Raw genomic sequence first — 20,640 nt, 5'->3', positions numbered from 1 at the left:
TTTTTTTAGTGAGAAACTGGAGATAGGAAAGACTGTAAATGTCAATGTAAAAAAATATCTGCAGAGCAAAAGTTACATTTCCATAGGCTGTGGGATGTGTCAGAAGAGAAGCAGCCCCGTGTGGTGGAAGGACCCCAGGGTGTGGTGACAGGCAGGCCCGGGCTGGCATCCTGGCTCTGCCCAAGACTCACTGTATTACCCTGGGCCTTCTTGAAAATAGGGGTTTGTGTGAACTAAAGGAGAGATGTGATTTATGCAAAGCACCAAAGTGAATTCCTGAGATATATGGGGGGCCCAGCTGGTTGCTCTGATTCGTAGTATTATAATCACTAGGAACTGCTTATAATATTTAGCAGCTTTCCTGCAGTGATAACAGAGCGTTTGGGGACGGTGTCCAAACTGGTAACACTGAACAAGGAGCAAGTACTCATCTCTCCACCATCTTTCCTTGACAGGAAGCACCAATAGCTAATGTGTCATGATTTCCCCCTAATCATTCAATAGGGATGAAGCCAGCAAAACTTGACTGGCTGTCCTTCCATTCATCAGTAAGATTTTCTGCAGCTAGATATGATTCATGTCAGCTCATGCAGTTTTAATAGACTCATAGAAGCTTGGGTTCAAAGGGGGTTTTAGCTGTCACCTGTCACCCAGCTGCCATCTTCCAGGGCTGGGGAACTCACCACCTCGCATGAGGCACCTCGTACTACGGCTGGACAGCTACAATTGGAAGCCGGTCTTCCTCTTAGAGCGTCTGTCTGCTCCCTTTGCCTTTCCCCCATTGCCCCGATTCTGTCTTCAGCACCAGCACAAACAATAGTACTCTTCTTCCTTTTCAATGGTCACGTGTTCATCCAACAAGCATACCCTTAGCACCTACTTGGCCAGGTACCATTTGTGCTGGAGCAAGACCTGCCAGCCCTGGGAGGGCTAACCCTCCCGCCCCCTTTAGTACGCTCTCCTTCAGGGGAGACATCCTCAGATCTTTCAACCTTCCCTCCTTGGACCGGCCCAGATGCCCACACCAAACCACCCCTTCTCTTCTAAACAGCCTTGACCTTATCAAATTCTATCTTAAATTGCGGTGTCCAGAACTGGGCTCCTTATTTTTCTGAAAGTTAAGTTGGGTTTTTAGCCCAGCTTGGTGGACATCCATGTCAAAGGCAATGTTTGTTGTGGAAAAACCCCAATTGTAACTACAGGCTCCCAGCCAGATCCCATTCTAGAAGAACAGAGAGAAAGAAGGAAGGAGGGAGGACTGTGGCTCCTGAAATGGCAGGATGTCAGATCTCCCTGCCCAGAACTCCCCTCGGGCACTAGTGCCAAATCTAAGTTATTCTAACCAAACACTCTCCCCTCAGCCCCCCTCCATTAGTGTCTGCCACAGGAAAGGGAAGAAAAATCAAGAATGAGTTTGCCAATGGCCCAACATGGTGCTAAACAGGGCACTCAAACCTAAAGGAAGGACCTGCCCTATACCAGCCCACAGCCTGTAAGGGGAGAACAGAGATGAGCTTCAGAAGAGACCCTGCGGGTGAGGAAGGGGGTTTACCAATGGCCTCTGACTTGTGGGGATGGGGTTCCCTACTTTGAGGCCTCTGCTGTGAACATATACAGAGGAACAGTCCCCCCCCCCTCACTGGAACAAAAGCATGCCTCCTTCCTCTCCCAGGTCCAATCCTCTGCAGCTCTTGCTGCTGCCTTCTTGGAAGGAAGCCATCCCCTTACAGAAGCAGAAGTCATCTCACTCTGGCATGACCCTGCCTGATGTGTAATCTCTTGCAAATCTTTTAAAGTCCTGGGCCAAGGCCCCCTCTCCGAGGCCATTTTCCTACACATCCGGCTGGATTAAAGGACTCATTTTAGAGCCAAAGGATGGCAGGTGGAATGGAAAGGCTCATTAGGAGACATAGTAAAACAAACCAACAAACGAAGAGTGGGAGAGGAGGAGGAAAGGCCAAGGGTGGGGCAGATGTTGCCCTGCCACCCGGAGTTCCCTTTTCTTTCCTGGGAGTAGGAGAGAAGGAAACGGCCTTCCAGGATAAAGTTTCCCAGAGGATTCCTTATTCTTCACAGGATAGCAGATCTAGAAGGCCTAGGCTTGCCCAAGGTCAACTGCAATGCTGCAGCTGTCTTCAACCTCAGGGTCCACGTGGAGGGCTCCTCGGCCCTAAGGGGACCTGGCCAGTATTCAGCCATGTTCATTGAGTGCCATGTAGTGGGACACTATGCTGAGAGGCTGCAGGGATGATCTGGTGGCAACCCTGTCCTGTAGGAAAGAGGCATGCAAACAGAGGAACAGGGGCCCCTGAAACCGGGGTGTATCTCAGGGTGGTGGGAACCATGAGGAGAGTGTGCCCGATTCCACCTGGCGGAGTCAAGGAGGGCTTTCCTGCACAGGTGGCCTGTGAGCGCTGCTATAAAGAACCCTTCCTCCATCCCCTTGCGTCCACTGCCCCTCAGGGCATTGAAGCAGCCAGTTTGTGGTCCTAAGACATGTGGCCAGGACAGGTGGCAGTGGGGGGATTGGCAGGGAGAGGAGGGCAGGCAAAGGTAGAGAACAAAGGGGAGTGGAGGGAGAAGAGAGAGGGGGAAAGCAGGGGAAATGGGAAAGGGAGAGGGAGGAAGAAGAGAGGGGGGAGGGAAAGAGAAAGAGAGGATGAGAGGAGAGAGAGGGAGAGAGATTTGAATTTCCCATCTGAAAGGGGAGCGGTAGCACGTCAGGGCCTGGCTGAGGGGCCTGATTGGAGGGCGTCTCTGGCAGCAGCAGCGGCCCCAGCTCGCCAGGCGGAGTTGCACGAGGCTGCGAAGCGGCGGGAGCTGGAATAGCAGAAGCAACCGCCTCGCTGAGTCCAGCCGGAGCCCTGCAGTGGCTCAGACGGTAGCAGGGACCGCCAGGTCGGTGCTGGCCATGGGCCGGGAGGGCGGAGCTGGGCTGTGGGCAACAGGGTCCCGGCTCTCCTCTCGAGGCCGCAGGGCAACCCGGGAGGCTGAGGATTATTGCTTTGGGGGTACAGCACCCCAAGACTGCTCGGGGGCAGGATTGGGAGGCTGCACGGCAGTAGCGAGCACCTTCCCGGGGCACGCTGGCCGCTGGCCGTGGTACTGAACGGACAGCTCCCTGCGAGGGGGGAGCGAGCAGGCTGAAAGGGAGTGAAGCGGCATAAACTGGGAAAAGGTATGGGTCCCCTTCCCGACCCCGGGAGCCCCCGCCCCGGGCAGAAGCTCCAAACAGCCCAGCTCCTGGGGAGTCAGGACCGCCCCGAGGGCAATGGGAGACTCACTCAAGTCTGAATCCAGAGAACAACTTCGAGCTGGGGTGGGGGTGGGGATCTCGATCCAAGCTACTTAGCCGAGAGCCTGCCAAGGCCCTCTTCCCCCCAGAGGAAGCCGCCCCCGTGGGGTACAGTTCGGGCTCCCGGAGTGAGTCAGAGGGCGGCGGGAGGGGAGCAGACAGACCAAAGAGGAGGGGAGAGCCTAAACACCGTTTGGGGGTGGGGGACCAAAGGGACTATTTGTTCTCAGAGGAGGCGCGCAGGTTTGGGCAGCACAGCAAGCCGCCTAGGGTCATTAGGAAGAATCTCTTTTATGCTGTCGCCTGCCCCACTCTGCCCCCTCCCATGGCAAAGTTTGAGACCTGGCTGGGTCTTGAGGTTGGAGCTATGTGTTGGGGGAGGGGCGCTCTCAGTGGCCTATGGAGAGCTGGGCAGAGGTGCTGGCTATGTTGGTCTGTGAGAGGGGCGCCAGGGTTCCTGTTCTCTCTTCTGGGGGGCTCAAAGCCCCAGCCACTTCTACTCTTCCCCCGGAGCAGATGCCCTACCCCCCTCCATTCTCCACTGTCCTTCCCCTCCCCCAGTGCTTCCTTCCTGGGGCTTGGGGTGGGGTGGGGATAGACCGACAACCCCTGTTAGCTGAGGGAGGCAAAAAAGCAAATGAGTGTTGGATTGAGTTGCAGTGAATATAGCCCAGACTTGAGCCATTAAAAAACAAACAAACAAAAAACAGAAAAACTACTACAAGGACACACACTGCAGGTGCCTCGCATCTACTGGTCAGGTGGCAGGAGCCCAGTTCCTAAACAGGGCCGGGGCTCAGAAGGCAGAGCCTGAGGAGGTGCCTCAGCAGCCTTCAGGCTGGGCTGGGCTGGGATGGGCTGGGACCGGCTGGGACCCACTGGGAGGGAGTCAGGGAGAAGCTGAAGATGTGTCCTGGGTCCAGGGCATGCTGAAGGCAAGGAAACCGGGTGCTGCAGCTGCCCTTCCCCATCCCCTGCTCTGCCTCCCCTCCCCCGGCCAGCATCCCCACCACAACCACCCTTCCAGCAGCGGGATAAACCAAAGCTCCCCGCAGAACCGCTGAGGAGCGCCTCCTGGCGGTCTAGACAAAATCCTCAACTGCACACAACCCGCTGGACCTCAGCACTCCTACAGGCATATGGCAAATCTCTACACACACACGCCTGCACACGCCCACGCGTACACACACGCTGCCTAAGTTCAGAGTCAGAATGCAGATCATACCTCGAGCGCGTACATCCTCGCATACTTGCTGACACAGAACATTAAATTCAATCCAGCTGGCTCCACCACGAACCAGGAGATGCTGCAGACACTGGGATTGGAAAAATGCACAAGATACAGGGAGGAGCCCAGAGGGACCGGGAAGAGAAAGACACTAACTGGACAGAGAGCACGAGCTGGAGGTAGTCAAGGCTGCCCTAGCAAGTACAGGGGAAGATACCATCATATCTCATTGAGGAGAGCCAGGAAATTTCATGGAAGGAGTGACAGGTAGAGGCATCTTTGAAAATTAATGCTGCTGCTGCTGCTGCTGCTGCTACTGACAGTGGTGATAATAATGGTGATGACAGCCAATATGCACTGAACACCTACTACGTGCCAAACACTGGGCTGAGCATTTTATCTGCATTGTCTCCTTTAATGTTCACAACATGCCTTGGGCATAGGTGTTATTGTCTCCATTTTACAGATGAGGAAAGATTCAATCACTTGCTAAAGGTCATTGATAAGTAGTGGAGCCAGGATTTGAACTGGCAGAGATGCGGTTAAGAGGTTTCATGGCTGTGGAAACAGCATGCACAAATGCCCCAGGGTTTAGAAAGCATAGTCTGTGTTGGGGCACAGCTGAGGCAGAGCCACATGCAAGGTGTGGGAAACGAATGGCAAAGCTGGCAGGTGCTAGGTTGTGCGGGAATTGAAGGTCAGCACAAGGACTCTGACCGGTTTAACAAGGTCGTGTGGAGCCATGGCAGGGTGTGTGTGCATGAGCAGATCTGCCCTTTAGGAAGATTAATCGGACGGCCATGTGGAGGATGGATGAGAGCTGGAGGAGAGACAGTTTAAATGTATGCGCAAATCCAGAGTCTTGAGGCCCCAACCAAGGCATTATAGCAGCCACAGGAGAAAGGAGGGTGTGAACACAGATTGTAAGCTACAGTCTCCAGACTTCTCCCTCAGCACCCCACCCATTTGTAACTCACCAATTCCTTGTGTGGTCTTTGTCCAGTGTCTGCCTCCCCAGCCAGCTGAATGCTGTGACAGCAAAGGCTGGACTCCCTCGTGCCCTGCCACAGCCTCAGCACCCAGAACAATGCCTGGCAGAGAGCAGGTGCTCAGAGAATATTTATAGTGTGAGTGAGTGTGTGAGTGAATAAATGAAGAAGTCGCTGAGTCTGGAGTTTTCCGTTGAGGCAAGTGTAACCAAGCGTGCTGGAGGAGAAGATAGTTGGGTGGGGGAGGCAAGGATAAGATTGCTCCCTGGACAGGATAAATTGAGATTATCCATGTGACAATATCCAGCTGAGAGTGAAATGTGCAGGTTTGAGGAGAGTGGGTGAAGGGAGGAGGGTGAGATGGCGGGGGGGATCAATCTGTGGCTATAAAAGGACATACACCAATAAAAGTAGGTGAGATTCCCAAAGGAAATCGTGGGGGAGGGAGGGGCAGTAGGAGGGGAAAGGAGGAGAGATTGCCTAATGAACAGCTACATTTTAAAGCGGCTTTTTTCAACCAGCATGCCACGGCACACTGGTGAGCTGCAAGAATTTTTAAAACATGCAATACCTGCCTATTTAGTCAGGGGCACTGACCTCTTTTCCCTTAGATTGTGAAACGAAAAATGACAACAGCCAACACAATAGCCATCTGATGTGAGTGAATCAAAATTATACCTATTTTTTGTCAGATTGGCAACAAAATATTTTTTTGAAGTGCCCAGAATTTTAGCAATTAGTTTATGTAGCCAGGAAGTGAGGGGTTGAAAATTGCTGTTTTAAAGGACATGAGCCAGGAAAGGAGAGAGAGAGGACCTGTCTGATAAGAAGACCACAGAGTGCTGTGTCATGGAACTCCGGAGGTTCAAGAAGGCAGGAAAAACCTGGGGGACATGGGCAGGTAGGGGTCATCTCCAGCATCTGATGCTTCTCAGGGACGGAGGAGGACCAGGGCTGTGAGAACACTCCTGGGTCTGACGGTTAGGCAGCCTCCGGCGAATCTGAGTAGGGCGGTTTGGGTGGCACTGCAGAAGCAGCAAATCCCCTATCTCACAGAGCTGTAGGGCTTAACTGGGAGGTGAAGAAGCAGAGACACCAGGTAAAGACTCTCGCCATGAAGTGAGAGGGCAGAGATTAAGAAAAAGATGGGGTCAGGGCAAGAGTTGGAGGAGGAGGGGATAAAGACCTAAGGAGAGAGGCCAGAGAGGTGAGGAACAGGGAGTGATGAATGCATCGAGGAGGAGGTGCAAAGAGAGCAGTTTGGAGTGAAGGCCCATGGGCTGGCTTCCCAGGGAAGGAGCGGTCCTCTTCCTCAGGAGCGAGGAGGAGGGGACGTCACAGGAGCTCACACCAGCTGGCATTAATCATTTTGATAATGATAACAGCCACCATTTACTGAGCCCCCGTCATGTGCCAAACACATTCCCTAGGTTTGTTCTAACCTTTCAAAGTGGTATTCTAATCCTCACTTTATAACGAAGACTGAGACTCAGAGATGTTAAGTCAATTACTCATTATCACACAGCTAAAAAGTAGCAGATTGAGGATCCCTGTCAGGTATGCCTGACCCCAGAGCTCACAGAGCCTTCCCCTGCATTACATGAAGTGTGGAGGAAGGTCACCTGCTGAGCAGGATGGAATAAGAGGACATTGGGCCTTGAGACATTGGTTAGGAAAGTCTTGACAGGGTGAACAAGACACTGCTTAAGAGCTGGGAGAGCGTTATGCTAAGTGAAATAAGTCAGTTGGAGAAAGATAAATATCACATGATCTCACTCATTTGTGGAATATAATGAACAACAGAAACTGATGAACAAAAACAGATCCAGAGACAAAGAAACATCAATCAGACCATCAAACCTCAGAGGGAAGGTAGGGGAGGGTGGGGGTAAGGGGGAGAGATCAACCAAAAGACTTGTATGCATGCATAGAAGCCTAAACAATGGACATAGACAACAGGGGGGTGAGGGCATGAGGGGGGGGGGGGGATGGGGGTAATGGGGGAATAAGGACACGTATGTAACACCTTAATCAATAAAGACATTTTTTTAAAAAAGAGCTGAGAGGACCATACTGGGAGTGGGCAACAGAGTTCTGGGGAGGACCCAAGGAGCCTGGTTAAGTACTCCCAGCGGTCCTGGAGAAGGGTGCACCTAGAGCAATATGGACATAGCATGGAGAAGACTCAGCCCTTGAGTGAACACACTGCATACTGGGGGTGAGGGGTGGTAATCAGTGTTTGCTGAATGAATGAATGAATGAATGAATGAATGGAAACAGAGGAGTCTGGAGAGGGAGATGGTTTGGTGTAGAAAGATAGCATGTTGAGTCTGAGCAGTGCCCAGAAAAAACGTCCAGGTAGCATCAGTATCAGAGATTATTAAAGCCCCCGGAAAGGACCATTTTTCCTTAGGGGAAGGTGAGAGAGGAAAAAGGCTAAATTCAGAGTCCTGCGAACATCTTCATTGAAGACACAAGAGGAAGAAGAGGAGACAGCAAAGGACAGAGATGGAGAAGAGGGGACAGAAGTGGAAGGGAAATAGAGAAGTAGAGGAGAGAGAGCAGTAGGAGATGGCGGGGGTGGGGGGGAGAGAATAACAGAACCAAGAGAGGAGAGGGGTTTAAGGATACGGTGGAGTGGCCAGCAGTGCAAATACTTCAGAACAGAAGTGCCCGGGAAAGGGCTCAGAAGGATCACCTGGTCCCGAGAGACGTGCCAACGCAGCCATTTATGGAGGAGGCTGGAACTGAAGCCCAGGTGCCCTGCCAACCAATTTGAAACATCTCGAATTAGCGTCCGTGTCTTCCACCACCACCTGCAATTCCTTGAGCAGCATGTAAACACAGGAGGAGGAACCCAATGGTTCCTGGAACCACTCAATGTTTAAGTTGTGTGTTTCTCCCTGTTCTTAGAAATGCAGTCTCTTTACAATGTTTTGAGCCAAATGAAACCACCGTGATAGACTGAGCTGAGCGATCTTCAAACTCAGAACGTTGGGTCAGGGTGGGTTCTCTTGCATTTCCTACAAGTGCTGGTGCGTCTGGGTGTGTCCTCGTCCACATGCAGTCAGCAAGGGCTAATGTTAGTGAGTTCCTACGCACCAGGCACTTGGCCAGTTTCTTGTCTTCTCCTTCAAACAGTGGAAGGGTAGCCTTAATATACCCTGTTTTGTAGGGAACACAGTGAAGCTTTCCCGGGGATCCAGTCAGTACTGGAGCCGGTGTGTCTGATGCCAAAGCCCGTGGGGATTTTTCCTGCTCCATCATGATTTCCCTTCCTCAAAAACAACCAACTTATCAGGTGGTCTGATTGTGTAGACATCTCAAATAGACTCTCGGGCCCCATTTTATAGGAAAGATCTCAGTCTGACAATATGTTTTCTCGTTTTGAAAGAAATGAGGGAAATCCATCATCAACCGAAAACCAAGTGACCTTGAACTCCACCTGGTTGCAGTATCTGGTCTGGTGTCTCTGCCACCATTTCACAGGACCCCTTTTTCCCTCTAGCAAAACACAAAGACTCCAGGGCTGTGTGGGATGAAAGGCCTTGGGGAGTCATTCTGGCCTCAGTTGACCATCAAGCCACATCACACTTTGGACAGCTCACGGATGTCCCATCCACACCCAAAAGGGGATTTCTGGTGGCTTTGCCTATGAAAGCACCAGGGATACTAAATGGGTAAAATAATAAAAAGGAAACCTCTAGGAGTTAGAGCGCTGGTGTTCAAATTCTTAGGGATGTGGAGGAAACAGGGTACAAAGGAGGCCAAGGGTGGAGGGGGGCTCCAGGCTCTCTACCCCTGCCCCCACCATTGGAATAGTTCCACTTTTACATATTTTGCATATTGAGATTCTCATTAAGCTTTTATTTGAAGAAAATCTTCTGAGGCCAAATAATAACAATTAAAAAATATAATAAAACTGGAAGTCAGTGATTTAGGGAGAGGGAAGGAGGACTAACATAAGCTGAGTGCTTATAAGGCCCCATGCTTGGTACTTTAAAGGCTCTAAGCCCCAAGAAGAGTACCATGTCTCTAACCCCCTATGTGTAATTCAAACCAAAAATAAATATTAAGCTATAAACAACAAATTTGCATGTATGCTACAATAAAAATAATGTATTTCTCCATCTGCCTAGTTTCAGAAGTCTGGATATGTTCATTCAAGCTAGCTGTTTTCACTTCCTCGCCTGCCCTGACTTGTGGGGCCCTGAGCACACTCTCATTCCATCTAGGGGTCAATCCAGTGGCCCAGGCTGGAATTCTCTGGTCTCCACAGTAGCTCTGGAAAAGAAGGCACTGCCATTCCTATCTTATAGAGGAGGAAACGGGCTCAAAGAGGTTCCGTAACTTGCCTGAAAGACACATAGCAAATAAGCAATTAGGGTGGCATTAGAACCTTGCTCTGCCTGCATTCAAATAAGAGGCTCTTTCTAAGACTCCTGACTACAATCAAATTCAAGCAATATAGTCAAGATGGTTTTAAAATAGGGATCTAGCCCTAACCAGTTTGGTTCAGTGGAAAGAGTATCGGCCTGCGGACTTAAGGGTCCCAGGTTCGATTCCGGTCAAGGGCACAGGCCCAGGTTGCAGGCTCAATCCCCAGTTCAGGGCGTGCAGGAGGCAGATGATCAATGATTCTCTTTCATCATTGATGTTTCTATCTCTCTCTCCCTTTCCCTTCCTCTCTGAAATCAATAAAAATATATTTTGAAACTGCCCTTGCTGGTTTGGCTCAGTGGATAGAGCGTTGGCCTATGGACTGAAGGGTCCTGGGTTTGATTCCAGTCAAGGGCACATGCTTGGGTTGTGGGCTAGATCCCCAGTGGGGGGCATGCAAGAGGCAGCCAATCAATGATTCTGTCTCATCATTGATGTTTCTATCTCTCTCCCTCTCCCTTCCTCTCTGAAATTAATTTAAATTAATTTTATATATATAATAAAATAGGGATCTGAGCCATTTGGCAGCATATCTGTGCCTGGTATATAGCAAGTGCTCAAGAAATAGCACCTTTCCCTAAGGTTCAAGGACATTGCGTCTTGGCCTCAGATTGATGGTGTCCATGGTGCCTATGAACCTGGATGAGACCACCGTCTGTCTAACTCCAGCAACCTGCCTGTGCAGAGGTCTCTCCCATCTAACTCCCAACTCCTCTTTTGCAGGTTGGCAAATCTCCCCAGCCCGGCCTGCCAGGAGCACTGCATGCCAATTCAGCTGTAGGCTAGGGCACGCTAACCGGAGTCACAGGCATGGACTTCGTCATGAAGCAGGCCCTCGGAGGTGAGGCCCAAGCCCTGTACCCTCCCCCTCAACCAGGGTCTGAACCCAGATGGGAGAGGCCCTCAGGGCACCAGGCACCGCTATCCCAGCTCTGAGCACCCCTGACCTCATCTTCTCCCTTCCCAACCCCTCCCCTGTAGGGGCCACCAAGGACATGGGGAAAATGCTGGGGGGCGAGGAGGAGAAGGACCCAGATGCACAGAAGAAGGAAGAGGAGCGGCAGGAGGCGCTGCGGCAGCAGGAGGAGGAGCGCAAGGCTAAGCATGCGCGCATGGAGGCGGAGCGTGAGAAGGTCCGGCAGCAGATCCGAGACAAGGTCAGCACCATCCGCATGCCCACCCTGGAGTATAGGAGGCACAGGGGAACAACGGGTCCCCAAACCCTGGCCTCAAGTTCCCCCGAATCCCAGCTCTGACCTTAGGCCTAGTTCTCTCTGAGCTTCAATATTGTCATCAGAAAAATGGGTGTTACAGGAACACCCCAACAAGGATCTATGGTGATTACAAATGATGATGCACATAGGAAGTGCTCCCTAATGTTGCTGCTATGGGTCTGCAATCTCCTATTCAAATCCCTTGAGACCAAATATGTTTAGAATCCAGAATTTGGGGATTTTTTGAAAGTACCATAGTGCCCTGAGCACCTGTTACTCTTAGGTATCACTCCCAGTGTGTCTGCAGCTGCCACCCTATGCCAAACAGATTAATACATGTCTGGCCACACCACTGCAATAAATCAAGATTATAAGTAGCCTCCCATCAGTTGAAGTCAAGGTTTGTCACCAAAATTCGGGTCCAAACATATGGGAGAACTTTCAGATTTCAGATCTTGGGGGATTTCAAAAGAGCAGAGAAGGCATTATGAGCAGGTATTGATTTTAAAGGAAACCCCACACACCGCCTCTCCACTTCTGGGGACAGACATAATTCTACAAGAAGGTGTCCTTAGCCCCATTTTATAGATGAGAAGACTGAGGCTGGGGGAGTTCTCATGAGTTGCCCCAGCTGAGTCTGCATGAGATCAGCTCTCTCCTTGCCCTGTTCATGCTCATGTCTGCCCTCCCCCTACCCCCAGTACGGGCTGAAGAAGAAGGAAGAGAAGGAGGCTGAGGAGAAGGCAGCCCTGGAGCAGCCCTGCGAGGGGAGCCTGACGCGGCCCAAGAAGGCCATCCCTGCGGGCTGCGGGGACGAGGAGGAAGAGGAGGAGGAGAGCATCCTGGACACGGTGCTCAAATACCTGCCCGGGCCACTGCAGGACATGTTCAAGAAGTAACCAGCCCTCCTGCCCATCCCCACTCCACTTGTTACTATTTTTTTTTTCGGTTCTTTCTTTTCTTTTGATTCAGTTAAGTCTCAGTTCTGACAGGGAAAACCTCAGTTGGCCTCTGCCCACCTGTCCCTGGCTAGGGGCTCATCTCCTTAGCACTCCCTCATACACCCTTCATCCCAGGGTATCCAACCCCCACCTCACACCCAAGTTTCTTGAAAAAGGGAAGACAGCTATTCCCCAGCAGGGGCATTATATCCAGTGTGGGAGGCACTGGGGCCCCCTTCTAGAAGCCTAAGGTCCATGCTAGTGTGGTAACCCCCATACATTCCTTCATGCACCCCACTGCCAGGAGGACCACTGTCCCCAGCCAGCCAAAGTAATGACACATTCCAGCCCTGCCCAGCATGCTGACCTTTGGCCTCTGACCCCCAGTGGGCTCCAGGTCAGGGCAGGGGTTCTGGGTTGTCTCGTTCTGAGGAAGGGAGTCAGGGTAAGCCTGCCCTGTGAGGGCCCAGCCTAAGAGGCCTCTGTATTCTGGGAAGGAGGCTGAGGCTCTCCTTCTTCACTCCCCCTGGTGACACCCAGGAGTACCCCTGGGTGTACCCCTGCCCCAACCGCCACCTGAAAAGGTAGAGCCCCTACAAAGCCAGTCCCTCCAAATGGATCCTCTTTGGACTTTAACTCATCTGTGGAGGGGCCCAGGGTAGGGTAGCTCCTTATTCCCCCCACCCTCCACTTAGATCTGGGGGGCCCACTGCCAGTCTGGGCCCAGCTTGCCCAGACAAGGGGCTGCCCAGGCCCCCCAGAAAACACTTGGAGCCATTGGGCAGCGATGGCCCATGCCATGGGACACCCCCCCATTGGTGCAGCCAAGCTGTCCCCATTCCTATTCACCCCTCATTCCCACCACCCTGTCCTGTCTATGTGCTTCCAGGACCCCATGGTCCCCTGGAGGACCCCTCCTGGCTAAAGCCCCAAGCCTTTGGGGATAAGCCAGTCCCCACTTGACAGAAGGCATCTGTCCATTCATCTCATCGGCCAAGAACAAACTCTCCTCTGGGATGTGGGAGACTGGTGTTTATCCCTCCCACCACAAAGGTCAAGGCCTCTTGCTCAGTCAGTTTTGTGAGAACTGAGGACCATGGAGCAATGAGAGAGGAAATTGTGTGTCCATGCATGCATCGGTATGCGTGGCAGAGACTGCATCAGCAATTATGTGTCCAGAGACTGTACATATAGGTGTATGGTGAGAGAGAGAGAGAGAGAGAGAGAGAGAGAGAGAGAGAGAGAGAGGGAGAAAGAGAGTGAGAGAGAGAGTGTGTGTGTCTTGAGATTGTGAGTGTGTTAGTCATGTCCCTGTGTCAGAGATTGTGTATGTTAGGCAGCCTGTGTATGTGTGTTTATTTGAGGTGGTATGTATGAGTTGATATTGTGCCCTGTGTGTGTACTAGCCATCTTACATGTGTGGGAAAGCTTGCATGTGTGAACTTGTATTTGCATGTGTTTTCAAAGCATCATGTGTGTTAGGAATGAGGGGCATGTGTTAGATGTTGTAGAAATGTGTATAAGGGAGTTGTTAGATGTGCTAAGACTGTTATATGCATGTATGTGGCTCTGAAAAGGCAGGTGTATGCAGAACGAGCTCTTGGAGAGAAAAAATATGCTTAAGACGCCTCCTCTTGGCCCCAAAACCATTGGTCACAAATAGCCACATCCAACAGGAGACCTTGTCCTTGGCCTAGAGTCCTTCCACCCTTGGGGGGTTCCTGCCTGAGGTCTTCACAAGTCCACTGGGACAGATCCAGGCAGTGCCCCAAGAAGCCATGCTGGGCCCCAGCCAGGGCCTACCCCCAAAGCTGGGGCTAGGGAGGGGGCGACTTGCCTGCCCCTGATGCCCCTGCCCCATTGGCCCCAGTTTGCATTCTGCAGGTTTTCCATTTTAGTGGATTTATGCTTTTATTTCAGAGAGAGACATGTGTCTTCTCTGTCCGTTTCCAATAGTTAAAGCCATATCAGTTAGACTGCAATACTTTAGAGATGAGACAAAATAATCCATATGTTTAGGGAACCAGAAAAGTACCCTGGTCTGTCCCTTCTCGGGGAGCAGGGCCTCAGCAGCTCCAGCTCCCTGGATCTGCCCTTCTCCCTCACCCCCGCCCCTTCCCTGTGCCCACGTCCTGCCCCCCCACGGGGCCTGTCTCTGTATCTGTGCCTGTGTCTGTGATGGGGAGCCACCTTGCACCCCTATTGTCTGCTTGTCTGAGTTTGTCTATTATCCTGGGCAGGATGGTCATTCTCTGAGCCCTGGGGTCCTGGAGCAGAGATAGGCAGGGCCCAGTCCAGGAGCCCTAGGCCTCCACACACCCTGTGTGTGAGACCCACTGGACACAGGGTGGATCCCAAGTGTTCAAAAAGGTCTCCCCCTTGACAGGGACCCACTGGTCTTGAAGGTGGGGCCAGGGCACAGGTCATGCTAAATGGACAGTGGAGACCGAGGCCTGGGAGCTTCAGGTGAGCCTGAGGGACCCCAGAGCCTCAGAGGGCATCCTGGTGGTCCCTGAAGCCCTCTGCACCCCCAGAGTGGGCTCAGGGCTTTTCCCACAGGAGAGTGCCCTCCAGGCTGGCTGGCTGGCTTAGACTCTCCAGACTCCGAGAGCCTGGTCCCAGCAGCAGGCCTGGAGGTCTTTGGGAGGTGGGAGCAAGGAAAGACTTTCAGCCTGGGGCACACCTGGCTCTCCCGACTGCCAGGTGACCACTCTCAGGTCCAGGAGAACAGGATGACTATCATTCCTGACAGACTTGACTCTGGAGAGCAGCCAATGAGCAGCACACTCGTGAGGAGACAAAATACGTGTGGAGGGCTGTAGCAGGGCAGGGATAATCACATGATGTGCCTGGGGCAGGAGACGTGTGTGTCCCACAGGATGGGAGGGGATGAGTGTGTCGCAACAAATAGGGCAACGTGCATGTGACAGACTTGGGAGGCCGGGTGGGGAGGGAGAGGCCCCAGAATTCAGCACACACACAATATACATAGCAGACATCCCCCAGCTAGGGATATAGGAAGAGCAATCGTTATAAATGGTGAGAACAGAACAAGATGCAGGGGAGTGCGCACTGCCCGAGGTGGGTACGGGTACTTCCCAAGGAAGGCCACCGCCAGAGAGAAGGGACCGGGCCTCTCTGGATTTGCCATGTTAGGCACCTGAGACAGGCAAGGACGTGGCATCCTCCACTCCAGTCCAGAAGGTCCTGGAGGGTGTTCTTACCAGCAAAGCCATATGGGGTCTCCTCCAAACACAAGCAGGAAGTCAAGAGACCCTCCCAGGTGTGTGTGTGATAGATAGATTGATGCATGGATGGATGGATAGACAGGCAGGCAGGCAGACAGACAGATAAAAGGGGAAAGAAGGGGCAAGAGAGACAGAGAACAAAAGTATTTCAGTCCAGGGCCCTCATGTGGGCAAAGAAGCCACCCAAAAGTTGGTGGTCAGAGTGCAATGAGACAGACCCCAAGCCCCAAGAGCCCCCGGCACCCAGCTGGCAGGGTTGCTGTCCCCACCACCCAGTTGCTCCATCCTTCTAGGATCCCACAGGCCCTTGACTGCACAAGGGGGCTGGGGTCCAATTGGCTCAGATGAGGAGACGTCTCCCAGGCCTAACGATTTGCCTCCCACCACGTGTCCCCTGCTCCCCTCTCCACTCCTCTTCATGGTGAAGAGATGGGAGGTGCTCGTGCTGGTCCTGGGGGTCCTAATGAGGCCCTGGTGAGGATGACCATCCTGCTCGCGCGGGGGTATCCTTTTCCCATATCTGTGCTGTGTCTTTGTTGCTCTGCTTCCTTTAAATGTGTCAGTGCCTGGGGGAGGGGAGGGGCACCCCTTATGCCCCCCTGAACCTGACCAAAAGCCATGGCTGTTGCTCCCCCTTTGTATGACGCAGATGCTAACATGTACCAACCCAACCATGACAACAAAGAAAAGACCTTGTACAGCAGCTCTAGGTCTGTCTGATCTCTTCTGTCCATCGGCACCAATAAGGCTACATGGGGACCCGCTGGCATGAGGGGGGCTGACCCATAGAGCTCAAGAGGCCACAGAAAAACATCAGTTTTAGCCTCGCTTCTGGCTGAGACACTGTGGAAATGACCTCAGAAATCAACCAAGACCACAGTCAGGGATGGCCTCGGAGATTCAGAGCCACTCACCTCCTGCCCTTCAAAGCCACTGTACAACCTCAGGGGCTGGTGGTCCAGCCTGGTCACAACACCCACACCCCATCTCTGGCCACTCCAAGCTCCTCGGGTGTGGCATCCGGCACAGAGCCAAGTCACATGGATGAACAGGTCTGTCATTGGTCATCCCACCAACATGGATGGAGTTCCCCCTCTGCCAGCAGCAGGAGGCTGGGGACACAGAAAGGACGTCACTCAGCATTGCTCCTGGACACAGACATTTCCCAGGCTTTGCTGAGGAATCAGGACCAGACCAGAACCCCCTCTAACCCTCGCAGCCCTCCACCATCACCCTGCCTTACAGGCCTCATCTTTTCACTTCCTGGCTGGGCACCTCCCATTCCTACACACTGGTCTCCCAGACACTGCCTCTTCCCTCCCACTCCTCCTATCCCCACCACCCGCCCGGCCTAGAAAACTGACCAAAAACAACACAAACATAACCACATCACTCCTCTTCCCAACACCCATCATGGCCTATAGGATAACATCAAGGTTGTCAAAATGGCCCGATGTGCTACGGCCCCAACCTGCCAGGTCAGACCCATACCCAACTCTGTGCTCCAAGCATGCCCACACATACCATGCTGTTTCCTGTTTACATACTCCGTCCCTTCTGCCTGGAATGAATGCTCCCCTTGCCCTCCCTGGTGCACTTCTCTAAAGTCTCAAGACCCAGCTCAGATGTCACCTCCTGAGTGAGGCCCACCCTGACACAGCCCCCGGCCAGCTGCCCACCGTGGAGTCTGCTGCTGTGCTCACACAGTGCAGAGCATCGCGGCTGGGTGCCCTGGCAGAGTGGTCTTGAACAAGCCACGTAACCCCTCTGGGTGTTTGTTCATGAGTAAAAGGGGTAACAGTAACTGTTCTGCTTTCCACAGTTGTGAGAGGTAAATGGGGTCCTGCACCCACACTCTTAGCACAGCGTGTCAAGCATTTAAGGAGTGGCACTTTGCAAATGCTACTGTAACTTATGCCACTGCACATGTCTGTCTCTCTTGCTAACTTGGGGGTCCTATCAGGGGAGGACTGGCTAGTGCCCCAGTGCCTCCCAGCACCCACCAGAAGTCTATCCTACAGTGTCCAACATCCTCTGGCACCCTGATTGACATCCCAGAACCCCAATGCTGACTAGGGGCCCAAGCAATCAATCTCCGTGTCATTTACTTGGTGGCCAGTCACTTTGCCTTTAGCTCTCTGCACCTACTGGACAGTGGGGGTGTGGAGGTAGAACCTGACCCCTCCCCCTCTTCTATGCCCTAACATCACCACTCCTGCCTGTTCCCAGGTCTTCCCATGACCCTGGGAGAGTGGTCTCCGTAGCAGGTCCCCTGGACTCTGAGTCGGGAGAGTTCAGTGTGCAGTGAGAAGATTCAACCTGAGGAGAAGGAGGGCAGCCCAGGCAGAGAGGCGCTGGCAGGAACAAAGGCCCGGAGGAGACAAAGGTGGTCCAATGTGAATGGAGAAGCAGGGGCTGACTGCAGGGACTCAGTGAGTTCTTGGTGAAAGCCTGGGATGTCAACCAGGGGGCCAGCGCATGGAGCGTGCACTTGCCCTGCAGGCAATGGGGAGCCAGTGAAGGATCTTGAGCAGAGGTATGACGTGATCAGATGTGCAGATTGAGGAAGATGAACTGGGAGTTAGCTGAGGAAACCAGGAGCCCAGGGATGAGCTGGCACAAAGTCGAGGTTGGAGACGTTGAGGCCTGACCTCAGGCAGTGGCAATGGGACAGGGAGAAGTAAGCAGGTGTAGGGGTGGGCAAACTTTTTGACTCGAGGGCCACAATGGGTTCTTAAACTGGACCGGAGGGCCGGAACAAAAGCATGGATGGAGTGTTTGTGTGAACTAATATAAATTCAAAGTAAAGGAGCGGAGGGGAGAACCGGATAGAACAGCCGGATCCGGCCCGCGGGCCGTAGTTTGCCCAAGGCTGGGTTAGAGGGACATAGGAGGGCAAATTGGCAGGACTTGAGGACTGGATGTGGGGGACAGCAATAGGGGTCTAGGCCAATGCCTGTGTGTCCATCGTGGTTGCTCCATTCTCCATGACCTGGAGTGCTAGTGGGAGACAGGTCTGGGGGGAACAATGAGCTGGGTTTGGGGCTTCTGAGGAGAGTGCAGTGGGCAGTATGCTCTCCAGGCTGGAGGACAGGAGAAGCACAAACCATACTTTATGTTCCCCCCCCCTACCCCCACCCCCGCAGCCCTGACCATGTCCCAAGCACTGGACATCAAGAAGCCTGGGACGGGAAGGAGTTCCCAAGTCACATTCATCCTCCCATGTCCCCGGAACCCCTCCGGTGCATCTCTGGTAGACAGCACTCCCTGCTTGCATTCCCCACAGGGTGGGAGCTTGTTACAGTTAAACCGGTCCCAGCTCTCTCCTACAGTGGTCGGCAAACTGCGGCTTGCGAGCCACATGCGGCTCTTTGGCCCCTTGAGTTTTTAGCAAAGGCCAGCTTAGGAGTACCCTAATTAAGTTAATAACAATGTACCTACCTATATAGTTTAAGTTTAAAAAATGTGGCTCTCCAAAGAAATTTCAATCGTTGTACTATTGATATTTGGCTCCGTTGACTAATGAGTTTGCCGACCACTGGCCTACACCACAAGCTACCAGGCGGCAGGCGGTTAAAGAAGCCTCCTCCGGCACACCTTTAATTGACTGCAAAATCCTGCTTCCAGCCACTCACTTAGCACTTGTAATTAATTGGGGCTTCTTGCCTGATCTGAGACATGATTCGATACCCCCCAAGGACAAGGTTTTCTCAGCTGGGATCCTCCAGCTGGAGCCACCTCTACACACAGGCTTCTCCGGGACTGAAGACCGGCTCCAGCCCTTCCTCTCTGCGTGAGCTCCCGCAGGGCACTTCCCCGCTCCAAGCACAGAGATGGCACAGTAGACAGGTTCAGTGGGCGGGGCCAGAGCCGGTGTTACCATCAGCTTGAACTCCAGTGGTCTCCAGCTCTCAGCCACATCCACTCCCCAGTGTTCTCACAGTGAGAGGCACTTGGCATGACCCTGTCTGCACGAGGGTCAAACAGCCCATCTTAAAGTTCATGGAGGGTGGGGGGTGAAGAGGGCAAGGAGGGAAGGCAAGGGAGTCTCCACTTACTAAGCCCCTGTTACATGCCATCCACAGGGCTGGTTGCTTTAAAGGTACTGCCTCTGCTCATCTGTGAGGTCAGCATTGTGCCCATTTTACACGTGAGCGCGCCGAGGCTCGGAAGTAGAGGTGTACCATAGGAAGGAGAATATGCTTCAGTGTTTTAACAAACCTAGCTTAAATCCAGATTCTCTCTGCCTTGTCTTGGGCAGATGACACAACTGCTCAGAACCTCGGTTTCCTTATCTTTAAAAATAAATAAATAAATAAATAAATAAATAAATAAATAAATAAATAAATAAAAACAGTGAGTATAGCCATACCTAACTCCACCAGCGCCACCAGGGGCAGTGAGGGAATTAACTAAAATCCCTCATCACACCTGTAGATCCCCTACAGTGCCTGGCATGCAGCAGGTGCTTAAAAAATGACAGCTACCACGATGAGGTGCGACAATTACGATGGCAAGACTGATGAAGACAAATAAGATGAGTAGAAGAAAGGCGGGAGAAGACGTGAAAAGGATAAGAAGAAGAATTCATTTCCATCAAAATCCTCAAGTCATCCAAACAGTGAATTGGGAAGCCTGGATTTAAAACCAGATCTGTCTCGTCTTCTCATTGTAAAAGGCCGCAAGGGTCACAAATGAGGAGGAGGAGATGGAACTGTCTCTTCCAGGAAGCTCTCTTCAGCTCAAAAGAGACTCAGAAATGTGTATTAGTTATCTGTCACTGCATAAAAATCCTAAAACTTAGTGGCTTAATCTAATAAATCTTTATTTCCCAGTTTCTGAGGGTCAGGAATTCTGGAGTAGTTCTGGATTGGGGGCTCTCATGAAGTTGCAATCAAGATGTCAGCTGGGGCCACAGTCTCATCAGAAGGCTTGTCTGGGGCTGGAGGATCCACTTCGACAATGGTTTGGTCACATTTTTGGCAAGAGAGCAAGGTGGAAGCTGCAAAGCCTTTCATGACCTAGCCTCAGAAGTCACACACCATCACTTCTACAGTATTCTGTTGTCCACATAGACCAGCTCTGGTGCACTGTGGGAGAATACAGTGGGCATGAACACCAGCATGGAAGATCATTGCGGGGTGGGGACCATCTAGGAGGCCACCTACCTCAAAATGCATAGCTCAGCCCACCTACAGATCTTTGTTCAGCCCCTACTACACTCCTTCATTCATCCATTCCTTTGTGTCTTCAGCAAGCTCTTCTCCAGGGGCCTCCCCATGGCC

At 52.3% G+C, this 20,640-nt stretch overlaps 1 protein-coding gene across 3 annotated transcripts in view; it reads left to right on the top strand.

The window, feature by feature from the left end:
* CPLX2 (complexin 2) overlaps positions 1-16,060 on the top strand; it is a 72,447-nt gene extending 56,387 nt beyond the window's left edge. The window contains exons 1-4 of one of the 3 annotated variants that reach the window (XM_080671742.1): positions 2,628-2,898; positions 10,676-10,793; positions 10,934-11,109; positions 11,868-16,060. In XM_080671742.1, coding sequence (XP_080527868.1) covers positions 10,763-10,793; positions 10,934-11,109; positions 11,868-12,065 — 405 coding nt within the window. In that variant the 5' untranslated portion in view covers positions 2,628-2,898; positions 10,676-10,762 and the 3' untranslated portion in view covers positions 12,066-16,060. Of the gene's footprint in view, positions 1-2,627; positions 2,899-2,974; positions 3,179-10,675; positions 10,794-10,933; positions 11,110-11,867 lie in introns of those variants that run through there. The other 2 variants (XM_080671744.1, XM_080671743.1) reach the window with 2 other exon arrangements.
* The last annotated feature ends 4,580 nt before the right edge of the window (positions 16,061-20,640 follow it).

Source organism: Plecotus auritus (assembly GCF_963455305.1).
Source record: "Plecotus auritus genome assembly, chromosome: 6".
Classification (NCBI taxonomy): Eukaryota; Metazoa; Chordata; class Mammalia; order Chiroptera; family Vespertilionidae; genus Plecotus; species Plecotus auritus.
The sequence above is the reverse complement of the archived record's forward strand: the minus strand, read 5'-3'. Positions and strand labels throughout refer to the sequence as shown.